This window comes from Acartia tonsa, chromosome 7, assembly GCF_053477335.1.
Source record: "Acartia tonsa isolate MP-2025a chromosome 7, ASM5347733v1, whole genome shotgun sequence".
Taxonomy (NCBI): domain Eukaryota; kingdom Metazoa; phylum Arthropoda; class Copepoda; order Calanoida; family Acartiidae; genus Acartia; species Acartia tonsa.
This window is the reverse complement of record NC_137266.1, coordinates 5,505,847-5,530,046: the sequence shown is the minus strand read 5'-3', so window position 1 is coordinate 5,530,046 and position 24,200 is coordinate 5,505,847. Positions and strand designations below refer to the sequence as shown.

The window sequence follows — 24,200 nt, the reverse complement described above, 5'->3', positions numbered from 1 at the left end:
GGATGAAGTTTAGACTTCAAGCTAGTTTCGTAAAATCGTAAATGATTGATTTACCTAAAGCTTGGAGACGAATGTTTGCAAATCCAAGAAAAAAAAACATTTGCTTACCAGTAACAAAACACACCAATTGAGCGGAGCAGCCTTGGCTGGTATGAACTATCTTTCTTTCTACCATCACTTCTGGCCCAACTAAATATATAAACAACTGTATATGCATTTAGATAAATATTGATGAGAACTGGTTCTAATCCAGCGGATATTAATCAGTTTCGAAGCCATACTGGAATAGATATTTCTCGCATTGTATTATAAACAACTTTCTGCGGGTATTTTGTTTCAGCCCCCATATGCCCATTCGTAGAAAATTGGATATACAACGATGCTAGACGTAATTTCTCATATGGCTGAGAACCGGTTGTAATCCACTGGATGTTAATCGGTTTCAAAGCAATACCGGAAATATATATTATGAATATTAACGTCAGTTTGACTTTTGTAAGACGTTTGATTGACACATCATAAATATCTAAAAAATGAATTCGTTATGCATTTTATTTAAAATGCAAAATGGTTGGATATGAAATATCTACCCATTAGCAATAAAATAGTCTAAAAACCATGAAGCTAAACTTAAAAAAACAGACATACATCATGTTACTTTTATATGTATGTTGATGATTAGGTCGACCTACAACATGTTTTTACCTCCAGCGGGTATCTACAGTCTACACCTCTTTTTATTATTGTTATTATAACATATAACCTTATTGGGGCAGGATTCTCCTTCGATTTCAAGTGATCATCTAGAGAACCCAGGGGCATCATACGCTTGTAATAAGATGCAATACTCTAACGCCCACTGGTGGAAATTAGGTGAAGTAACATCCAACAAACAACCAACCCTTTGATTGCACGACCTTTGTCTTTGAAGTCCTTGTGCATAGTAATGAGTTGCCCCTGTCAATGGGTCTAGGCATTCCCCCTACTCTAGCTATTCATATCGTGCACCTGACATATCAGCTATTTTTAACGTCTTTAGTTATGATGCGGTGTCGGAACGAGATTCAAACCAACCACCTCCACGACGACAAGTGTTGAGCCGCGGGATGTCTACACCCATAACTGCAGATTTATAGATGGTTACTTAAATATATACTTACATAGTATATCAACAGAAGTTACCCTGGAGACCGGAGGCCCGACTCCATTATCAGCTGTACAGGTATAGTTGCCAGAGTGCGTCCTGCCCAGGTCTGTCAGGGTTAGTACGGATCCGCTGGCGTCAATCCAGTGTGTCACACTCGAGAGATCCCTTTCATAAACAAAATTAATAACTCAAAAGTTAGGAGAAGGTATTTTTTAAAAAGGAACTGTAATATAATTCATGATGTCATGTTGCCATTAGCGAAATTAGAAGTATTATTTACTTATAAATATATTTCGGACTTTAAAAATGATTTTCCAGTTGTTCTAAGGGTTGTTTAATCGTAGATAAAGGGTAATTTAGACCATTCCTCTAATGAATGAATATCTACACTATATTTTTTTTTCTGTTTGTTTGCTTGATATAAAACTGTAATTTTAATTCGTTACTCGAGTATGTTGTCATTCTTGTTCAAATTTTATTTCTTTAATTTAATGAAAATTTGTATCAGGATTTAAAATATGAAAAAAAGATTAATTTTGAATAAGCTCTGACACATATTTATGTATACTAGTTATGAATTAAAATCCTGATATGATCCCTGGAAATACTGAAATACTGGAAATATTTCATCTTAAATTACAAAAATGTTTTTTTTTTTATCAACTCTACACAATACATGTAAAATTTGTTCATTTCTTTCAAATAATTTTTAATTTTACATACAAAAAAGGCAATGATTTAATTTGTAGTAGACATTTTTTCAAAATAAATGTCTCAAAAGCTGAAAAAATAACTTTTTGAAACCAAAAAATTTCCATGAATAAAAAAATTTCATATAAAATGTTTTGATGTTTAAAATAGTGAATTGAAATAATTAGAAACTGGAAAAGTTTGTTTTAATTGAGATTAGTATTCAAACTTTTTTTTTTTACAGAATTCAAATAATTGAATGGTTGGAGGTGCCAAGGTAGGGGTAATTTTTATATGGATGGGGGGGAATGGAAAAATTTTTGGGGGTGTCTACATAAGTACATAAAGTTAGAATAAAATTAGGATATTTTTGAAAGGTCTTATGCCCCCTGACCGCCCTTAACCCCAACTCTTTGTTTAAAGCCACTCGAGGCTTTAGGCACTGTCAACAATACATATACTTAATTTACTAGAACAGTTAGAATAAGTCTCTCTGAAACGTGTTTAGTTAAAAGTTTTCCAAATTAAAACTGTCACACACTAGTTATGTATCATAACTTTACATTATATATTCAAATTTTTAAATAATATAAAGAGACAAGTATTTCATAAAGTACTAATAAAATTGATCAATTAAATATGAAAAAATTTGCATATTTTTTTGTTTCAATCAAGATAGCTGTTAAAATATTTCCTCCATATAAAGTATTTCAAAGAGTGTTGGTATAGTTATTTCTTTCATCGTATTATAAACGGCTTTCCGCGGATATAGAATGTACAATTATGTTTTTTTTAGCCCGTGCCTTCGGCACCTCGGGGCTAAAAAAATGGTTTTAATCTTATGATTGTACATTTTTATATTCGTAGAAAGCTGGATATAAAACGATGCTAGACATAGTTTTTTCGTATGGATAAGAACCGGTTCCTATCCACCGGATTCGAATGAATACAAGAAAAATCTTTAAATTTCAAATGATATATGTGAATAATTACCTTTTCTGTAATGACCAGGTTATGTTAGGAGCAGGGCTACCTTTAGCTTCACATTTTAGTTGCAGCGTTCCACCAACTCTGGCCTAGATAGATAGATAGGTATATATATATATAGATAGATAGATAGATAGATTCCAGGTTATGTTAGGAGCAGGGCTACCTTTAGCTTCACATTTTAGTTGCAGCGTTCCACCAACTCTGGCCTTGATAAGTAATAGATAGATAGATAGATAGATAGATAGATAGATAGATAGATGCCAGGTTATGTTAGGAGCAGGGCTACCTTTAGCTTCACATTTTAGTTGCAGCGTTCCACCAACTCTGGCCTAGATAGATAGATAGGTATATATATATATAGATAGATAGATACCAGGTTATGCTAGGAGCAGGGCTACCTTTAGCTTCACATTTTAGTTGCAGCGTTCCACCAACTCTGGCCTTGATAAGTAATAGATAGATAGATAGATAGATAGATAGATAGATAGATAGATAGATAGATAGATAGATAGATAGATAGATAGATAAATAGATAGATAGATAGATAGATAGATATATACATATAGATAGATAGATGCCAGGTTATGTTAGGAGCAGGGCTACCTTTAGCTTCACATTTTAGTTGCAGAGTTCCACCAACTCTGGCCTAGATAGATAGATAGATAGATAGATAGTAAGGTAGATAGATAGATAGATAGATAGATAGATAGTAAGGTAGATAGATAGATAGATAGATACCAGGCTATGTTAGGAGCAGGGCTACCTTTAGCTTCACATTTTAGTTGCAGCGTTCCACCAACTCTGGCCTTGATAAGTAATAGATAGATAGATAGATAGATAGATAGATAGATAGATAGATAGATAGATAGATAGATAGATAGATAGATAAATAGATAGATAGATAGATAGATAGATATATACATATAGATAGATAGATGCCAGGTTATGTTAGGAGCAGGGCTACCTTTAGCTTCACATTTTAGTTGCAGAGTTCCACCAACTCTGGCCTAGATAGATAGATAGATAGATAGATAGTAAGGTAGATAGATAGATAGATAGATAGATAGATAGTAAGGTAGATAGATAGATAGATAGATACCAGGCTATGTTAGGAGCAGGGCTACCTTTAGCTTCACATTTTAGTTGCAGCGTTCCACCAACTCTGGCCTAGATAGATAGATAGATAGTAAGGTAGTTAGATAGATAGATAGATAGATAGATAGATAGATATAGATAGATAGATACCAGGTTATGTTAGGAGCAGGGCTACCTTTAGCTTCACATTTTAGTTGCAGCGTTCCACCAACTCTGGCCTTGATAAGTAATAGATAATTATATAGATAGATAAATTTATAGATGGATAGATAGATAGATAGATTTAGCATTTTAAATTTTTGAAAAAGTGCCAGGGAGAAAGGGAACAATGAACTGTAACTTTTACTGCCTCGAATTGTGATTAATTTCTTTCTGTAATTATATGAACTAAATTAGGGTATAGTCCCTTTCGTGGCAACGCACCTTAAGGGGCGATTCTTCGTGTTTTTTACAGTAGCTTTTCTCCTATTTCTATCCCCTGCGGGGGGCTCTAACCCGGCGGGGCAAATTGCCTAACCCTGTGGGGCAATCACCTAACCCAATACAACCTAACCTAACCTAAAATAACCTATAAAAAGCCATTTTAAATATACGACGAATCGCCCCTTAAGGGGGTTTGCCAAGAAAGGGACTATTCTCACTAAATTCTTTAGGGGGCTATTTTGAAGAGGTATTATATAAGCTTAATTTTCCTGCGCTTAAATTAACTTTCCCTTCTTGTTTAGTGATGACCTAGATTTTATATTATACAACTAAAAATATTAATTAAAAACAACTTATTTAATTTTAAAGATGTTGTTTAAACAAAACAAAAACTTTTAAATTTGTTTTTATTTAAAATACAGTCTACTCTATGACTAATATTTCTTGTACAACTGTATAATATAATCAAAAACCACTTAGACCTGTAAAGAATGGTTTTTCTCATGTTTTTTATAATGGTTCCATCTTTACTGTATTCATTTAAAATAACTATTTCCCCCTTGAAGACAAAAGATGAAATGATGATTCCATTTTACAATTTCTTGAAAATAAGGGTTAAAATAATTACTAACACCTTCAAAAAGCCCTAACCCTGCGGGGCTACTTAGTGTTCAATATAATTAAAGTTAACCCCGTATAGGGTAAAGAGCCAAACACACAAAATGCTTTTTTTCAGTTTAATTCAAATTAAGGGAATCCGCATCTTAATATCAACACTCTGACTGTTAAAGCTACTACTTCTAAAGATGTACATTAAAAAGGAAGGTTTAAGCAAAGCAAGATGAAGTTAAAGTCTAAATCAAAATTATTGGACTTCATTGTACTTGTTGTTGGGCATTACGAAAGAAGCAAAATTTGTATGTTATATATTTTTTTTGCAATTTTTTTTTGAAAAAATGTGTCAAATATTCTTTTGTCTGAATTTAGATTTTGCACCTTTCTTTAGAAAATAAATAAAAAAATAAAAACAAGGATAAGCATATGAGAAGGTTTGTATAACTACCAAAATTTTCATTCAAATAATAGTCTGAAAATTAATTTTGAAAAAAAAGAGTAGTGCATTATATTGTACCATGATAAATACATGAATAACCATAGACTCGTAATAAAAAAAGTCTATCAAAATATTTGGAAGTTGCGACAACTTTACCTACTAAAGGCCTTAGGTACCTGTTCATTGTAAGATGTACAACACAGTTGTACTTTCTACCAAAATTTGTACAGAAAGTGTTGAAAGTGTTCTCTGTAAACTGAACAATACTGGCATATTTTCAACCAAAATCACAGGATCTACTGCAGTTCACGGTAAAATATTGCTGGTAACGAATATTGCTAAAAAAATATGAATTTTAAAGGCTGCTAGCTGCCAAACGGCTGAACGTACAGATCATACCCGCACACCATTTTAAGCCGCATAAGGAGGCCTACAAATAATCTGGAATAGACAAGATCCAATGATTCACAGGGAAAGCTTCACTTTTACGCGCATTTCTCTGCACTGCAAGATAATTATGCATTATTGATTTATTGCTATTCCAGATTATTTGTAGGCCTTTTTATGCCGCTTTAAACTTTGTGCGGGCATGATCTGTACGTTCAGCCGTTTGGCAGCTAGCAGCCTTTAAAATTCATAATTTTTTAGCAATATTTGTTACCAGCAATATTTTACCGTGAACTGCAGTAGATCCAAATCACATGAAATCTCAATAAGTTAAATAATGTACCTGAAGAGTTCTCTGTAAGCTGTACAGTACAGGCATACTTTCCACCAAAAGTTACTATTTACTAAATTTACTAAAAGCCATAAATACCTAAAGTGTTCACTGTAAGCTGTACAACTTAGGCATCTCTCTACCAAATTTCACTCAAATTTCAACAACTGTATTTACTAAAAGCCCTAGTTACCTGAAGTGTTCTTTGTAAGCTGTACAACACAGGCATACTTTCTACCAACAGTTGATGGGATAAGGACATCAAATCCTTCTTTGATTTGGTTTCTAAAACAAAATAGACCCATTCAATCAGTTCCTATCAACTTTTTTAGTTTTTGCTCATTAACTGCTGTTTTATTTTCTCACCATTTTGTGTCACGTCTTTTCAATAAAGTAAATAATTTGATTATTATTATCTTTTTCTATTTCAAAAATTTTAATATAAACCTTAATTATTTTTTCTTAATTTTATATACATAATGTTCTACTGAAAATATTAAATTAATTTTGTAATAAATTTTATTAGATTTTATTGATCTCCTTAATCCCTTCTTTATTAGAAAATAATAAAAAAGTAATTTTATTTTAAAAAATATATATGAAACATGATTTTATTTCTCTAAATAGTTTTAAAAATTTCAATATTCAAAACCATTGCTATGCATACAAATGCTGGTTTCAGCAAATGAATTTAAAATTTTTTGAAATAATGAAAAGTTATAAAAAAAATTGTAAACTAATATTTGCATCAAACTTTACTGTTTGTCTGTACCTAAGGATCTCTCTAACTGCTGAACCTATCGGGTTCTCCTATACAGGGTAGCTTCTCGTAGGTCCTGGGAAGGTTTATAACTATTTTTGGGGAGAAATCGCCCCTAGAAAAGATTCCCCACACTCAAAAAAAAATTTAAATTTTATTTTTTAACTAAAAATGAAAAAAAGAAGGGGCGTCAGCCTCCCACTAAAAAAAAGCTTGTAAGTTTATATTACAACTAAATAATTTCAGGGAGGAAGGGGACATTAGACTGCTATTTACACTGTTTCAAAAGTTTATTACCCCCGTGATCCTATTTGATGGCTCGAAAAATGTTTATTGAAGTTTGATTTAGTGCTTTAACAAGTTGAGCGGCCAAACGTTTCAACCAATCAATTTGTTATCTAGAGAAGGAGTAATTTTGTCTTTCATTATTTGTGATGAACATCAATTTATCAACCATTGTTATATCCCTTTAGATCCCTGAAATGACTTACCTATTTGGCATGTGTAAACATCAGAATCTTTGGCTTTTGCATATGAAATCACAAGATTTGTTTCTTCTGAAATAAAAAAAAATCACTTTAATAGAAACCATTTATTTTAGTATTTCGGGTTGCTTTACGATGCATGCATTGTATATATTTTTTATTATTTCGTTGATAGCAATATAAAGCCTGACGATTTAGGCCTTATTTTGGGAGTGGGGACAAAACACCTAATTTAAAAATGCCTAACTAAAAATGCCTAACTAAAAACACCTAAGTTTAAAAATACCTAATGTTAAAAACACCTACGTTAAAAACACCTAATTTAAAAACACCTAATTTATAAATGCCTAATTTAAAAACGCCTAACTAAAAATGCCTAACTAAAAATTAGGGTTGGGCCGGATATCCGGCCATTTTCAATATCCGGCCGGATACCGGATATTGAAACTATCCGGCCGGATATCCGGCTCTATAATTTTTTATACTTTACACCAAAATCTCAGCTTTTTAAAATCTTAAATGGCTATAATTTTCTTATTATTGAAGCTAGAAGAACATTTTTTCTGAATAAGTTTAACTTTATGTAAATTTATATAAGATTTCTGAAGAAATTTTTTTTTACTACTTTAATATCTGGTAATTTGGCCGGTTATCCGGCCGGATATCCGGTACTTTGGCCGGATAACCGGATATTTGCCGGATATCCGGCGTTGGCCGGATATCCGGCCGGTTACCGGATATCCGGCATTGGAAATCAGCCGGATATCCGGTATCCGGTATCCGGCCAAAAAAGTATCCGGCCCAACCCTACTAAAAATACCTAATTTTAAAAATGTCTAATTTTAAAAATGCCTAATTTAAAAATACCTAATTTTAAACTATCTAAATGCCTAATTTAGAAATGCCTAATTCTAAAATACAAATATTTTCACTAAAATACCTAAAATTTTGATAACAATAATCCAATTGGCTGATTGTTATTGCTAAAGGATCTTGCTAGTCGATGAACCAATATGGTTCATTTTTACATAGACGTCCAAGGGTGGGGGGGTAAAGTGGGGATTACCCCCCCTCCAAACGAATTTGTGGGTGTCGTAGGCACCCCCAAAATTTTTTATTTTACCCCCCCCCCCATTTAAAATTTACCCCAACCATTTAAGAGGGGGTATTTACCCCCCATAATCAATTTTGGGGGGTAAATACCCCCCCCCCCAAAAAAAAAAATAAACAATCTCTAACAAAAAAAATGTTTGTGCGCTTCGCACACATTTTTAATACTAAATATTTAATAAAATTTAAATTACCCCCCCCCCCCCCAGAAATTTTACTTAGATTTCAGATTTTGGGGTGGGTAAAAAAAATTTGCGGCATGCTTCACGCGCCATTTTACCCCCCCAAAAAAGAATTACCCCCCCCCCCAAAAAAAAAAAAGCTTGGACGCCCCTGCATTTTTACAATGAAGCTTCCTTATGTCATGGGATGGTTTATATAAGGTTGGGAAGGTTTTGGGGAGGTTACCAACACCTTCCAATGAGAAATCCCCCCCCCCTCCGTATTTTAATATTTCTTCAATCTTTTTTTTATCAAACTAGAACAAAAGTGGGGGATGATTAACTATCACCCCCCAAGAAAAAAAAGGGATGCTACGGCTACTTAGGTTAGGGAAGAAACCAAAAAAAATTAAAATTCATTTGTTTCCTTGTCCTTCAACCTTTGATATTCTGGAGGGGGGGGGGGAAACATGAACCCTCAATCCCCCCCCCCCCCCTCCCCCCAAAGACTTAATTGAATTCCCCTCTGCACTGCAATCGCCTCTAGAGGCCTCTAGGGGGCGTAGCCGCCGGTTTAATATATTTAACAACAGTTTTAAGATATACTTAGAATTAGGTTTTTCAGATTAGATATTTTAAAATTAGGTATTTTTAAACTTAGGTATTTATAGTTAGGTGTTTATAAAATTAGGCATTTTTAAAGTTAGGTGTTTTGTCACATTAGGCATTTTTAAAATTAGGTATTTTTAAATTAGACATTTTTAAATTAGGTATTTATAAATTAGGTGTTTTGTCACATTAGACATTTATAAAATTAGGCATTTTTAAATTAGGTATTTTTAAATTAGGTGTTTTGTCCCCACTCCTTATTTTGGACTAAATATCAACCAATGCAAAGCTAATATAGTTCACGATTTTGCTGTAATAAGCTTTGATTGCCCGATCTGTGTCTGGAAGTCTGAACTGTGCATAGTGTTTTTGAAATCTTAAGTTATGCCTCAATGTCAAAAGTATAATCTACCAGTCAATGAGCGTATGCACTACATGTTACACTATATGTCGACAAACTCCTAATTTTTATGGACAGCTATACTTTGGTCAAATTATGTAGTTTATGAGTTGTGTCTGTTTTGCATGAGCCAAGGCAATTACCCTTCTTTTATAAATGAAGCAAGTTTTTGTAAAAATTACTAATCCTATCTAACAATTTGATTATTTTTATTACATAAATAAAATTGTTCGTGTATAAAACAAAATAAAAACGCTTGAATTAATATGTAGACAATGCCTTCTACAATTTGCCAATTTGCATAAAAATAGGCTAGACATGCCTTAGACTTTAATAAACAATTTTAATAATGTGCATAGTAGGGCAGCAATAACCTATTATATGTATAATTTTGAAAAAGAGTATTATTTAAAGAGTGTTAGGTTGATTTTATGCTATTTTTGCCCCATCACTCTCCATTTAATCAGATAATAGAAATAAAAAATCACAGAGAGATATGAAAAAATTGTGGAGAGGCTTTGCTTCTCGACTTTGTTTAAATAAGAAGAACTTCAGACTATTACTTCAATCAAAATGCATAACAAACCTTAGGCAAAAATGGTTCACAATTATTGAGAAAAAAATGTAAAAAAATTTCCAATAAAAGTAATCTTGCTCAAGAACAAATAATGGACTATAAATAAAACCTAAATAGATAGATATTCAAAGAGAGAACAATTAACACAGGGATGGTTAATTGCATAAGTAGCACAACAACAAATGCTTAAATTAAATATAATTAATATTGTAATTGTAGGACAATAGTTAAAGTTAAAGCTTTTTAAGCATATGTGTATTTATAATTAACCAAGTTCTCCAAGCTAATGTTCTTTAAAGAAAGTGATAAAGATTTTATTTAAGAGCAATGAAATGTTTGGGCAGGGGGAGAAAAAAACAAAAGAAAATCATCAACTTCGGCATAAAAATGAGGGAGATGAGAGGAGAAGTGGGAAAGAAAACACATAAAAAAAGAGATGGGTAGTTACTCATTTTTATGACGTCACGTGAATGAGTTTTAAGGGATCATATGAAGGAAATGAAGTCATTCCTAAAAAGGACAGAAATTCCCTTCCAAAAAGGACAGAAATCATCTTCCTTTTTCTCAGATATCTCAAATATGGACAAAAATCACTCTCCTTTTTCTCACATATCTGAAAAAGAGGATAAAAATCACCTTCCTAAATCTCACTTTATCTTCCTAATTCTAAGAAAATTAACCCAATACCTCTAAGTTCTTCCTTATTCTCAAATAGCCTACCTTATTCTAAGAAATTCTTCCTTATTCTAATAAGATCTACCTTATTCTAAGAAATACTTCCTAATTCTATGATAATCTACCTTATTCTAAGACATTCTTCCTTATTCTAAGAAATTCTTCCTAATTCTATGAAAATCTACCTTATTATAAGACATTCTTCCTTATTCTAAGAAAATCTACCTTATTCTAAGACATTCTTCCTTATTCTAAGAAATTCTTAGTTATTCTAATAAGATCTACCTTATTCTAAGAAATACTTCCTAATTCTAAGAAAATCTCTTCCTAAATCTCACTTAATCTTCCTAATTATAAGAAAATTAACCCAATACCTCCTAGTTCTTCCTTATTCTCAGATAGCCTACCTTATTCTAAGAAATTCTTCCTTATTCTAATAAGATCTACCTTATTCTAAGAAATACTTCCTAATTCTATGAAAATCTACCTTATTACAAGACATTCTTCCTTATTCTAAGAAAATCTACCTTATTCCCTCAAAGTCTTCCTTCTCATCACATATCCTTCCTTTGTCTAAGATAATTTAGCTAATTCTTGCTAATTAGACCAACCATTCCTGGGATCTTAAGCTTCAGACAGAAAAACCTTACTATTTTCTTCATATTCTACCAGGAGATGAGAACAGTCTGTGTTGCAATAATTTTATGTAGATCAGATTTTTTCATCCAAATAAAAAAGCTAGCTTTTTTTAAGAGTGAAAAATAAGAATGTTTTTAATTTAATGACAAACTAGCCCCTAGACCTCTTTAATTTTAGTGGGTTTCTAATCTTTTTTTTTGGGGGGGGGGAGATTTTTCCTAGGGGAGATATCTCTTTAGAATGTGTTAGTACTCTCCCCCAAAATAGCTATAAACCTTCCTTTGTCTTATAAGAAGCTAAACAGTAATGAAGAACCATACTGCTTCTATATATAATATTAAAAAAATATTCTTATAAAAAAGGTAGCTTTTAGAAATTAGAAAAAAAAACGTCCGTCAGCTTGGCTAGCCTGGACAAGAATTTGACGCAGCACGGCCGCCTACATGGTAAGGGAGGGCGTGTATTTTTCATGAACGAACACAAACCCACAGACATACATTTAAAATAAGACCATAGACTATGTATATTTAGAATTTTAAGAATTTTAATGGATAATTAATTATATTGTTAGTGTTTTATTTCAAACTAGCGGCTACGCTCCTAGAGACACTTTTAGGGGCACTTTAGGTAATGGGAATTGAATTTAATATCTCCATTTTCTATAGTAGTTTAAAATGAAAAAGTGAAAAAAATGAAGGGAAGGGGGTTAATTTTTTTTTGTTTTGGTGGGGGGGGGGATCATACTCATCCCCACATTTTTCATTTCTGTTTTTTTTTATTTTAAATTAAAATTTTTTGTAAAGGAGTAATATTTTTCAAGGTGGGTGGTGGTACCCTTCTCAAAATAGCTATAAACCTTCTCAGGATCTATGAGAAGCTACAGTGTAAAAGTGAACCATATCGGTTCAGTGGTATCTAATTATTTTAAAAAAACTTTTATATTACATATTCTATATTTATAAATTGTCTTTGATATGTTGTCCTTGTCCCATGCCGAAACAGAGAAATCAACCTATAATCAGGAATTAAGAGGGATAGGACAATGGATGATAAATCAATTTACTTAATTAATTAAATAAAAAGTCTCTAAAGTTGTTGAGCCCATAAATAAGAAATTGTTAAAATAAAACTTAGTGTACTGTTTAATAATCCAGGGAGGGAGTGAATATTGAGCTGTTCATTACACTGCACTGGTCCCCAAAGTTTTATAATAACGTTTTCTTATTCAGTGACTTAAAACTTTTATTGAATTTTATTGGTTTGTACATTAAAATGAGTGTCCTGTCCATTAACAATTCAATTCAACCACTAATTATAACTTACAAAAGGGATAATTTTATGTTTAATCAGTGAGGATTTACATCAACTTATCGGCAATTGTCTTATTCCTTGGATCCCTGTTAATAGTAAACGATTAAACCACCAATTATAACTTACAGAAGGGATAATTTTATGTTTAATCATTGAGGATTTACATCAACTTATCGGCAATTGTCTTATCCCTTTAGATCCCTGTTAATAGTATATTTGCGATGAACTGAAATTAGTTTCCGAATGTGAACACATTTTCCTAGGTGTTTCCCAATCCTATCTCAATATTTGCTACTAGCTAAAAAACCTTCAAACTTAAAAAAAAAATCAAAATTTGAATGTATTAACGATCTATACATTATACATTCAAAGTTTTAATTTTAAAAATTTTTTTTTTTTTTTTTTGGAAGTTTGAAGGTTTTTTAGCTATTAGCAAATATTGAGATAGGATTGGGAAACATCTAGGAAAATGTGTTCACATCGGAAACTAATTTCAGTTCACCATATTTGCGGAATGAATAATAGAACATATGGGTTAGTGAGGGGATGAGTGATGACCAACATCAGAGCTAAAGAATTGTTGATTTTCGGATATTTTTATAATTATAAATATATGTTCAAAAGATATAAAGGATTATGAATTTTCTTAATATTCATATTACTTAATACCAAAAAATAAAATATTTCTTAATGTCAAAACTTTTTGTATTTAGATTTTAGTATTGGTCTTTAAAAGCAACAAATTGGGTCGAGTTGGGTCAATATTTATAAGGATGGTTCGATTTTTAAAGCTATAAGTACCCTATCTTATTGACATAGAGTTACATAGAAAAGTTGTCGCCAAATTAAGTTGCTAACCTGTTTATTGGTCAGTTTATTCACCATAAAGAAGGAAAAGAGATAGGGTAAAGGGGAGAGGGGATAGATAATGTTTTAACCATCTACAACAATGATATTTTAAGAGGATACAAAATTATGGTTCAACTTCCAATTAATTCTACATTTATTCACGTGGATATTATCACAGGAGAAAATTTTTAGTTAGTTTAGGTTGCAATTTCCCTTCGATTTTATTTGGTGTACCATTTTTCCATTAGGAGGGGAGGGAATAGGGTAAAGAATTGGGTGGGGAAGATCGTTATTTTAGCCCGCAAGAGAGTTCACTCTATTAAAGAACATGAAATGTTTCGTGTAAGATCTAAGTAATAATAAATCCATTGTTGTGAATTCAAAATTTAAAAAAAAAATTGAAAATTGACCCACTCTAATTGCCCTTGAATTGATTTCATAATTATCAGCTGTTTGAATTTACCGACGAAAAGAATAAGTTGCCAACTTTCTATAGAGTTTGTACCACATAAATAGGAATGTGAAGAAAAAAAAAATTACATTGGTTGAGACTAGCAGCTACGCCACTAGAGGCTTCTATGGACACTTTGGGTAATTAATCAAATAAAAATGTCTGACTCTAAGCCTGGGATTTTATTTTTGAAAAGGAAAAGATTTTTTTCTGATGGTTAGGGGGGAAATTTTTTTCTTTAGGCAATTTTTCTTGGGATCTCAGACAAACATCCTGTTACTTTTATAAAAGGATTGATAATTACATATAGTTATTGAAGAAAATTATCAGTAAAATATACAAAATATTTTAATTTGTTTTGAAATCATTACTTTTTTGGTCTTGGTCTAATATTTTATGTGTTGGCTAGAGAAAGATTGTAAAGACTACTTGTCTTTTTCTGTTATCCTGTTATTATTAGGTTTATTTCTCTGCAAAATTATGTTAATATTATTAATAATTTTATGAATAAAAACATAAACACTAAATGTCAAAAGATACAACCAAAAAAAATAATGAATTTTCTATTATTTCTTAAGATAATTTCATACTTCTGACTGGGGTTCCTATTAAAATGTACTTTATGAACATTCCAAAGTACAAACAAACATTTCAGGTCAAAAGATACAACTCAAACTTATCCTACACATGTTGTTCTGATATCTCAATAAACATAAGGAAATATATGTGAGAAAAACCAAGATTTTGAGATAATAAGGAAGGGAAAAGGCAGAATTTATATATTCTCTATACCTCTATTTCAGTTATGATATCCCAATATAAATTAGGAAAATTATCTGAGAAAAAGGAAGAATTAGGGGAATTAAGGAAGAACTTCTTAGAAAAAGCTAGGTTATCTGAAAATAAGAGAGAATTAGTAAGGAAAAGGAAGAAGTTCTTAGAATAAGCTAGATTTTCTTAGAATAAGGAAGAATGTCTTAGAATAAGGTAGATTTTCTTAGAATAAGGAAGAATGTCTTATAATAAGGTAGATATTCATAGAATTAGGAAGTATTTCTTTGAATAAGGTAGATCTTATTAGAATAAGAAAGAATTTCTTAGAATAAGGAAGAATGTCTTAGAATAAGGTAGAATTTCTTAGAATAAGGAAGAATGTCTTAGAATAAGGTAGATTTTCTTAGAATAAGGAAGAATGTCTTAGAATAAAGTAGATTTTCATAGAATTAGGAAGTATTTCTTAGAATAAGGTAGATCTTATTAGAATAAGGAAGAATTTCTTAGAATAAGGAAGAATGTCTTAGAATAAGGTAGATTTTCTTAGAATAAGGAAGAATGTCTTAGAATAAGGTAGATTCTCATAGAATTAGGAAGTATTTCTTAGAATAAGGAAGAATTTGAAGGAATAAGGTAGATTTTCTTAGAATAAGGAAGAATTTCCTAGAATAAGGTAGGTCTTCTTAGAATAAGGGAGAATTTGTTAGAATAAGGTAGATTATCATAGAATTAGGAAGTATTTCTTAGAATAAGGTAGATCTTATTAGAATAAGGAAGATTTTCTTAGAATAAGGAAGAATGTCTTAGAATAAGGTAGATTTTCATAGAATTAGGAAGTATTTCTTAGAATAAGGAAGAATTTGAGGGAATAAGGTAGATTTTCTTAGAATAAGGAAGAATTTCCTTGAATAAGGTAGGTCTTCTTAGAATAAGGAAGAATTTGTCTAATTAAGGTAGAATTTCTGAGAATAAGTAAGAATTTGGGTAAATAAGGTAGATTTATTAAGCATAGTTGTAATAGTGAGGAAAAGGAAGAATTTCTAAGAATTAGGAAGAATTTGTAAGATGGTGGACAGAGGTCACCTTCCTTTAGTGAGAATTTGTAAGATAGTGGACAGAAATCACCTTCCTTACAGAGAATTTGTAAGAAAAAGGAAAGTAAATAGCCTTCCTATACCCAAGGAAGGAAATTTCTGTCCTTTTTAGGAATGACTTCATTTTCTTCATATGATCCGTTTTAAGTGACTTTCTTCCCGTACAATGTTTAGAACAGATTTTTTTAGAAAAATATTAAAACATTACATGCTCTTTTTGATTAACTAGCGGCTTCGCCCTAGCCTCTAGGGGCTTTGCCCCAAGAGATAATTTTAAAAAATAAATAAATAAATAGAAATAAAGTATTACTGGTGCTGCTCATAGTCTAATGTGTTCGCAATAAAATTATTTTTTTTTTTTGGGGGGGGGGGAATTTTCATTTTTTTTTTGGGGGGGGGGTTGATAGTTGAACCACCATTGGATCAAAAGGTATATACCCTGAAGAGTAGAATCCAATCGGTTCTGTGGTTACCGAGATCTTAAGGGACAGACGGACGGACGGACAGATATCAAGCTACTTTGTATTATAGATAAAGTTCATGGCGGACTAACCAACATGTAGTCCAGTAAGATATCTTACCTAGTGTAAATCTTGGATCCTGCCTGACCCGAACCTGTCCAGCAAAGATGACCCTGCTTCCTTGCTTCCATACCAACACAGAGTCTCCCAGGCCTGTCACATTGCATGGCAGCGTTACCTAAAATTAAACAAGATGACAACATACATAAATCGAAGCTCTAAAACGGTAGGACAAACGTACATTAACCCCTTACAGTCGGGCCCCTTGCCGCACCTTAATCAGTCGGGGGGGGGGGGCGTTCAACGCCCCCCCCCCCTATTATCTCAGTTCCTATTAGAGCTAGAGGGCTAAAAATTTTTGTCCAAGTCCCCTGTGTTATGATAAATTTCCGACCTTAAGTAAGTCAAGGTCAATTTTCGCTTCCTTCACCCTTTTATTTAACAACCTTTGTTTTTAGGTCCTTTTTTACTTAAAAATTTCAAACGGCTGTATTTTTTTTTTATTTTTGAAGCTAGAATAAATTTTTTTTTGCAAAAATGTTTATCTTTATGTAAATTTTATATTAGAAATATCAAAATAAAAATTTCAGCGGCCTCAGCTGTACTTGGCAGCTGTCAGCCGCCGCAGCCGGCGGTCGGCGGGAAAACGGATCTTTATGAAATTTTAATACGTTATGTAGACATATAAGAAAAGCTTAAGTTTGAAATTTGAAGTCTCTAAGTCAAAAATTGCGGCCACAGGAGCCTTTTAAAGATTTCTGGAGACCTGGAGGATCAGGACCTGCAGGATCATACCTGGAACCTAAAATTGACTTGAACACCTGTATTTAATATGAGGATGTACTAATAGAGGATATTTTAGTATTTTGGTAAGATAAAATGCTTTGTTTTAGTCAAAAAAATATTTTTGCTCTTTTCCTGGATGAACCTGCCAGGTTTGCTGGCATCCTGTGCCCGCCAGGATGGAGATATTCAAAAAATTATGTCTCATATCCACACTTAAAAAGTCAAGCAGTTTGGGCTCTTTATCTTTCACACACAGAAAATGAGATAAAAAAAACCGGATGGGGGGGGCGTTCAGCGCCACCCCCCCCCCCCCCGACCGTTACGGGTTAACACTTGGATAGTGTCAGACCTAAATAATCAGAATATAAAAAATAAGAGAAAAAAGCAAAGTTGTAAGTAAATTTGTTGAAATCTAAAGTTTGGTTAAAGGGACCATCGCTCAGAATGTCAGTCTGTCTGTATGTATGTAGTGTATTTTATATTATTTTATTGTTCCCAGGAAGCTTTTAGGCTGTTTGGCCTTCAACTAACTCTACTCTTAAATACACTTATTTCAATAACTTTATAATATTGCTTTGAATTCCATTTAAATGTATAAACTGACTTTTATAGAAGCGACACAGCCTAAAAAGAAATTGCAACAGAAATGATGTGCCTCAAAGGATGCCATTTTATGAGGTTTATTGGGCAGTAATTTTCTACTTGACTGCCTGCTTATTGCAAGAAACACTCGGGTAATCCAATTATAGCTGCAAGCACAAGGTCATGCAGGTCCTTAAGTAGCACAGCTAAGGATAATGTCATCTAAGTTTTTTTTTACTTTTTTATTAGAATCATAAAGATAATACTAGGATAGGATATTTTAGAGGTAAAGCAATATAAATCAAAAGAAATGTGGTTATTATAGAAAATCTTTGCTTTCAACTAGGGGTTAATATTGAGACTTAACTTGCAGACGATAAGGTCGTATCTTAATAAAGTTAAGAAAAATTGGTACTAAAAATAGAATTGAAGTAATACAATAACATTATAAATCAAAATAATAGCAAATTACATAGCAGAGACAAATATGTAAGTCTGTTTTTAAAAGCGAAGCTTTTCTATAATTAAGGTCGGTCCGTACGTCCGTACGTAACGGATAAATCTTTTCGTTAATTTGGGCATGTTAGAATTGTGCTATCGATTTCAAACTTTTGCATGATGATTCCTATATGAGTTGGGTACGAGTTAGCAAACGAATCAACTCTATAATCGTTACCAGAAAGTCCATACGTCCATCTTAAACATGTTGCTTTTTAACTTTTTTAACATCAAGTTATTATGTGATAAAGTTATCCAATTGGTCTTATTTTTTTAATCCTGATTCCTAGGACAACAATGTACATTGTTATAAGCGATGCATTTCCATAATCAAGTTCTAAAAAAGTAAGTATGTCCCTAAGCAATATCCTGTACCTAAGCAGTTTTTCAACAGATTTACTTGTGTTTATGTTCGTGTGTCCTACTGTTTCAGAGCTTTGCTTTCATGGATGTTGTCATTCTTGTTTTTATATTTGTATCAAACGTGTGATCTTCTATATTGTAAGAAGAAGGCTTTTATGTTATAAAACAAAATGGTAAATTTTAAAGCTTCTACATGATAGGAGAACTTTAACATTTGTTTCAAACCAAAAACTTCTAAATGTATTTCTTTATTTCTTGTTTTGTTATTATAGTAGTAATTTTAACATTATTTTATTTTCTAATTTAGTAAATTTGTCTCTGAAGTAAAAAATAGTTTTTTACAACATTATATGTTAGCAAAGTTTTAATATAATTTACAAAAACTTTTTTTCTTATAAATTAATCATCAAGTTAGACATACACACAACACAGATTTATGGATTCTGATTCTAAACTTCTAAAAAATAGAAAAAAATATATTTATAATAATTAATTAATAGTAAAGCTACTCTTTATATATTGATTGTACGTCACTTTGCTTATTGTTGTTTTTTTTTAAGTCTGGAATTATATTGTTATAATAAAACCTATTTTTCAAAATACATCTTCTTAATCTTGAAAATTCGGCTACTTTTTGTACTTGATATCATTTTATGGTATTATCCTCTAAGAATTTTTTTTTTCAATATTGAAAATTTGAGTTCCCCCCCCCCCCCCCCCCCCCCCCCCCCCCCCCCGACAACGAACAATGAACTCTGGCCGCAGCGCTCGGCTCCCTAGCCTGCCTAGCCGCAGCGCTCGGCCCCCTTGCCTGCCTAGCCGCAGCGCTCGGCCCCCTTGCCTTACTCAACTCATTTATAGTTGTTAGAAAGTCAATATGTCCATTAATTTTGATCCAAATGACTTCAAGAAACATACCCTTCTGTATATAGAACAAATACACGAAAGACGAAAATAATCATGATAGCGAAGCTCAACAAATATAATAAACAAGACGGACTTTGACAACCATAGAGCGACAGCACTGTGGAACTAATATAATAGGAGGGGGGGGGGGGGGTCGTTGAACCCCCTCTCTTCCGTTTATGGTGAGGTAAGGTGCCAAACTGTAAGGGTTAATAAACATGATATTTTATACAGAAAGCTTTTAATGATTTTAAACTTAAATTAGAGAGATGCCTTGCTTATTATATTGTACCTTATCAATCTAGAAATCATCTATAATACAAAGTGAAACGATGTCTGTTTGTTTGTAGCGAAAGATCTGGTGCTTGCTTACATGTGAAGACCGGAGCACCGAAAACCCCCCCCCCCCGCTTAGTTTTGACAAAAATCAAAAATAAGGGGGGGGTAGTTTTTTAATGTCTGGAAAACGGCAAGGAGGAAAAAAGCACGGCAAGGCAAAGAATTAACCCCCCCCCCCTTAATTTTGAAGAAAATCAAAAATAAGGGGGGGGTAGTTTTTTCACTGTACAACACGCCAGAAAGTTGAGTGAGGTAAATCAAGTAAATCCAGTATACCAGAGGGGAAACCTTATAACAGGGATATTCATGTTTTGGAGCATAATTTCCTTATTTATTGACTGATTTTAGTAATTGATGTATCCCTGAACAGGTAGTCTTAAGGAGAATATATCAGAAGTGTTTTCATGGGGACTGTCCCCATGTTATGGTTGAGATAGATTTATAAATGTTAGAAGTGCATAATAAAAAAGTTTTTAAATGAAGAGACGAACTGATGGCCTGATAATATTTAAAGAACAGCTTTGCTTTAAAAAATTGATATTAAAAGTAGGTAATGGAATAAATGTGTTTTTGAGTGGTAAAAGTATATTGGTACTGCAAAAAGTTGAGAAGTTTCTGATAGATTTTTTGTGGGTAGCATCTCTAGAGGAACTCCTTTTTCGTAAAGTTAAGATTTCATCGTGGAAAAAACGTGTCTATATTAAGATTACCAAGTTTCAACTATATTGATAGGTTAAACAATTTTCAATTTTTAATTAAACTTTTCGCCAAATAGCTGAATTGTTTTTTTTTACGCGAATATGGATGTTTTCTTTTTTGTAGTAAAAAGAAATATATGTTTTATTTTGATATTAACACCTATAAAAAGGTAAGTTGTTTGAACGAGTATATTAAATTGTTTCTCCTTTATAAGGAAGCTGTCAATCATAAAGAATTAAAAAAATAACAAACAGAAGAATCAACCACATTGAAATAAGAAATTAGTAAATTGTTAATTCATCTATGAATATGGTTTTGTCAAATTAGTAAACAAACTGTTTTACCCAGTTTGCACTAAGGGGCTTTAAATAACCATCAAATGTTTTATTAGAGTCAAGATAACTTTTAGGTCAGTATTCCTCTACCGTACATTTATAACACTTTCTATTTTATAGCCTATTATATCAAACTAACATATATCTTTCAAATCTACCATTTACAAAATTGTTATTCTTATAAAACCAACAAAAAAAGTTTAGAAATAACGACCATAAAAGTAAGCATAGCACTATCTATCTAAATATCCCACTGCCTTACTATTAGAGTAAAACACTAGAGGGAGAAAGGGTTGAATAACTGTATATCTCCATCGCAACTGTCTTGTGCAACCTTTCTATTGGGTAATTGAAAATTAACCAATGGTATCGCTTATATTAACACAGCCAAGTAGCAGAAAATAATTTAGAAGCAGACGAAAGAGGTCTTTGACAAATGAAAAGAGGTAGTTGTCTGTATACACATCTATACTATAGATCTGTTGTCTTACTAATTACTCAATAATTTTACCTGGCTATCAAGAGGTACCCTAAATGCCTGGCCATATCCAACCAAAACAGGACTTTCTACGCCAATCACTGAATAAGAATATTTAATTTTAAATAGAAAAAATACCTAAAATATTTTTATTGTTTTATAACTTCTGTAACGCCATCGAATTTATTATTTCATGAAAATCTTTCTTTCTTTCTTGGTCTAGTTACCTCTTGCAGACAATGTAATCTACGTATTTTATAATTAACTGGGGAAAAAAGGAAAATTGTACCCAATTTAACCCCATTCAATAAGCTTTAATGAGATTGGTTTTTTCACACATTCTGTTTTAGAGCAATGAACAAAATATACATTGTTAAATTTTTAGGGATAAAATCCTAGTATATTTAATTATCGTTATTATTATAGACAGCTTTCCGCGGATATTAAAATGAAAAATTACAAGATTTATACCAGTTTTGTTAGCACCAGAGGGACAAAAGGCCCGGGCTAACAAAACTAGTATTGATTTTTAACTTTGTTTTTATTATTTGTGGAAAATTGCTATACAGGATGCTTTAAAAATATCATTAAAAATAATTACTGTTAAAAATATTAACTTTACAATTTTTATTATTTAGTTTGTAAGTAGCAAGCTAGAAATTAATGACAAATAGATTGGTAGATAATATGACAGATATGCAAAATAATATCGAATTGCTCTAAAGAATTAAATCAGCCCTACATAAGAAAAATATATCCTTGTAATAAAGTAACAGGATGTATGTTTGTCTGTGTGTCTGTTTGTGTGTACTGAAGGATCTCGCTAACCGCTGAACCGATCAGGGTCTCCTTTACAGGGTAGCTTCTCATAGGTCCCGGAAAGGTTTATAACTATTTTGGGGGAGTGTACCCAAGATAAATCGCCCCTAGAAAAAAAATCTCCCTCCCCAAAAAAAAATATTTTCTAACTGAAATTCAAAATGGGCGTGATGTCCTCCCCCAAAAAATTTTTTTACTCTTTCTTTTAAAATCTGAATAAAAAATTGGGTTATCAAATTTGACACTCACCTCCTCAAGTGCCCCAAGAGGCCTCAAGGGGGCATAGCCGCCAGTTTGAGATAACCTACCTGCAACTACCAAGGTAGCAAATGAGAATGCCAAATGTTGTGTTGAAATCATGAGCTCTAGTTTTCACCAGGATCAATATTACAAGAGAAACAATCTTTGTCCACACCAATGGTTATGTACAACACATTTTTATAATTCTGAAATAAGGAATAATTTTCAATTTGATTTTCTATGGGTCCTTTGTAAATAAAAACTTACTTTCAAGTACAAATAATTTAGAAACTAATATATATAAGTCTTTTAAGTAAGTTTATGACTTTTTTACATTTTAACTGTTTTACTAAATTCTTCCATGTATGATAAAACCAGAGAAAAATATATTAAGAACTTATGAATAACTAATTTCTAACTTAATCTGATATTTTTAGAAGAAAAAAAGGAAATTAGCTTCATTATTAATGTACGGAAAGAACTTTCAGGGTTAAACAGAGAAAGGAACGTGATGATACATTCTAAAATCTATTTTGAATACAAATAATTATATTTTAAAAAGACAGATGGTGTTTTTCATTTATATATACAGCATGACCCTCAAAAAAGTATTTTTAAGCATCTGCAGCCCTTATTTCTCAATGAATTATAAAAAAATGCTTATGTCCTTGTTCTCCATAGTATTCCACATAAGTAGATATAAAAATATTTTTTTTACATCCATTAACACCGGAGATTTTTAGAGCTAAAGTTTTGAAAAAGTGACTGAGAAAAAGAATTTTTTTTTGTTTCTCTTATTTTTTGGATGGTTATATTATGTTTTTCTGGCAACTGAATAATGATACACAAAGAAAAACAAGTTAACTAATTATTTCTTTTTTATTCCACCAAAAAATATAAAATTTTAATGGCAAAAAATACTACTGAATGAATTGATTATTTGCAAATTTTAGGTTATTTATTAACCCTTATTTGAGAAAAAGGATTAATTATGACAGTTGCTCCGCCCCCTTTTTAGACATCTCAATCACTTAATAGGGGGTTAATTAAGCTTTTTAGACTAAAAAATCATTATGTTTACATTTTATTTTCTTTATAACTTTTTTGTTATTAAAGTTAGGATTGTGAAACAAAAACAATTTTCCTGCTATATTCATAAAGATTTATTTGGTTTTTTAATCTTAAACAATTTTGCCTAATAAGTAAGTTTTTCAAAATATCATTAAACTAAAAAGACTCAAAAAATATGTGTAAAAAAATGCTTTTTACTAAAAACTAAATTTTTTATTTAATTTTTGTATAAAGTTTCTGCTAGTAACAAAAATAAAAGGATTTCTACCTTAATTTTGCTAAAAAAGTCGTTTCATGTTAAAAGTTACTTTTTCCTCAGTCACTTTTTCAAAACTTTAGCTCTAAAAATCTCCGGTGTTAATGGAGGTAAAAAAAATATTTTTATATCTACTTATGTGGAATACTATGGAGAACAAGGACATATGCATTTTTTTATAATTCATTGAGAAATAAGGGCTGCAGATGCTTAAAAATACTTTTTTGAGGGTCATGCTGTACATTCCTTTAATTTTTAATAACTAGCGGACGCCTCTAGACACCACTAGAGTCGC

General features: G+C 31.8%; 1 protein-coding gene across 1 annotated transcript in view; it reads right to left on the bottom strand.

Moving 5' to 3' along the window:
- Nucleotides 1-22,786, bottom strand: part of LOC145324728 (limbic system-associated membrane protein-like) — a 52,994-nt gene extending 30,208 nt beyond the window's left edge. The window contains exons 1-8 of the mRNA XM_080167331.1: nucleotides 22,647-22,786; nucleotides 21,553-21,620; nucleotides 16,594-16,711; nucleotides 7,369-7,434; nucleotides 6,311-6,402; nucleotides 2,831-2,913; nucleotides 1,161-1,312; nucleotides 109-189 (exon numbers count right to left, since the gene is read on the bottom strand). Of these exons, the coding sequence (XP_080023457.1) occupies nucleotides 109-189; nucleotides 1,161-1,312; nucleotides 2,831-2,913; nucleotides 6,311-6,402; nucleotides 7,369-7,434; nucleotides 16,594-16,711; nucleotides 21,553-21,620; nucleotides 22,647-22,698 (712 nt within the window). The 5' untranslated portion in view covers nucleotides 22,699-22,786. The remainder of the gene's footprint in view (nucleotides 1-108; nucleotides 190-1,160; nucleotides 1,313-2,830; nucleotides 2,914-6,310; nucleotides 6,403-7,368; nucleotides 7,435-16,593; nucleotides 16,712-21,552; nucleotides 21,621-22,646) is intronic.
- Between the last annotated feature and the right edge of the window lie 1,414 nt (nucleotides 22,787-24,200).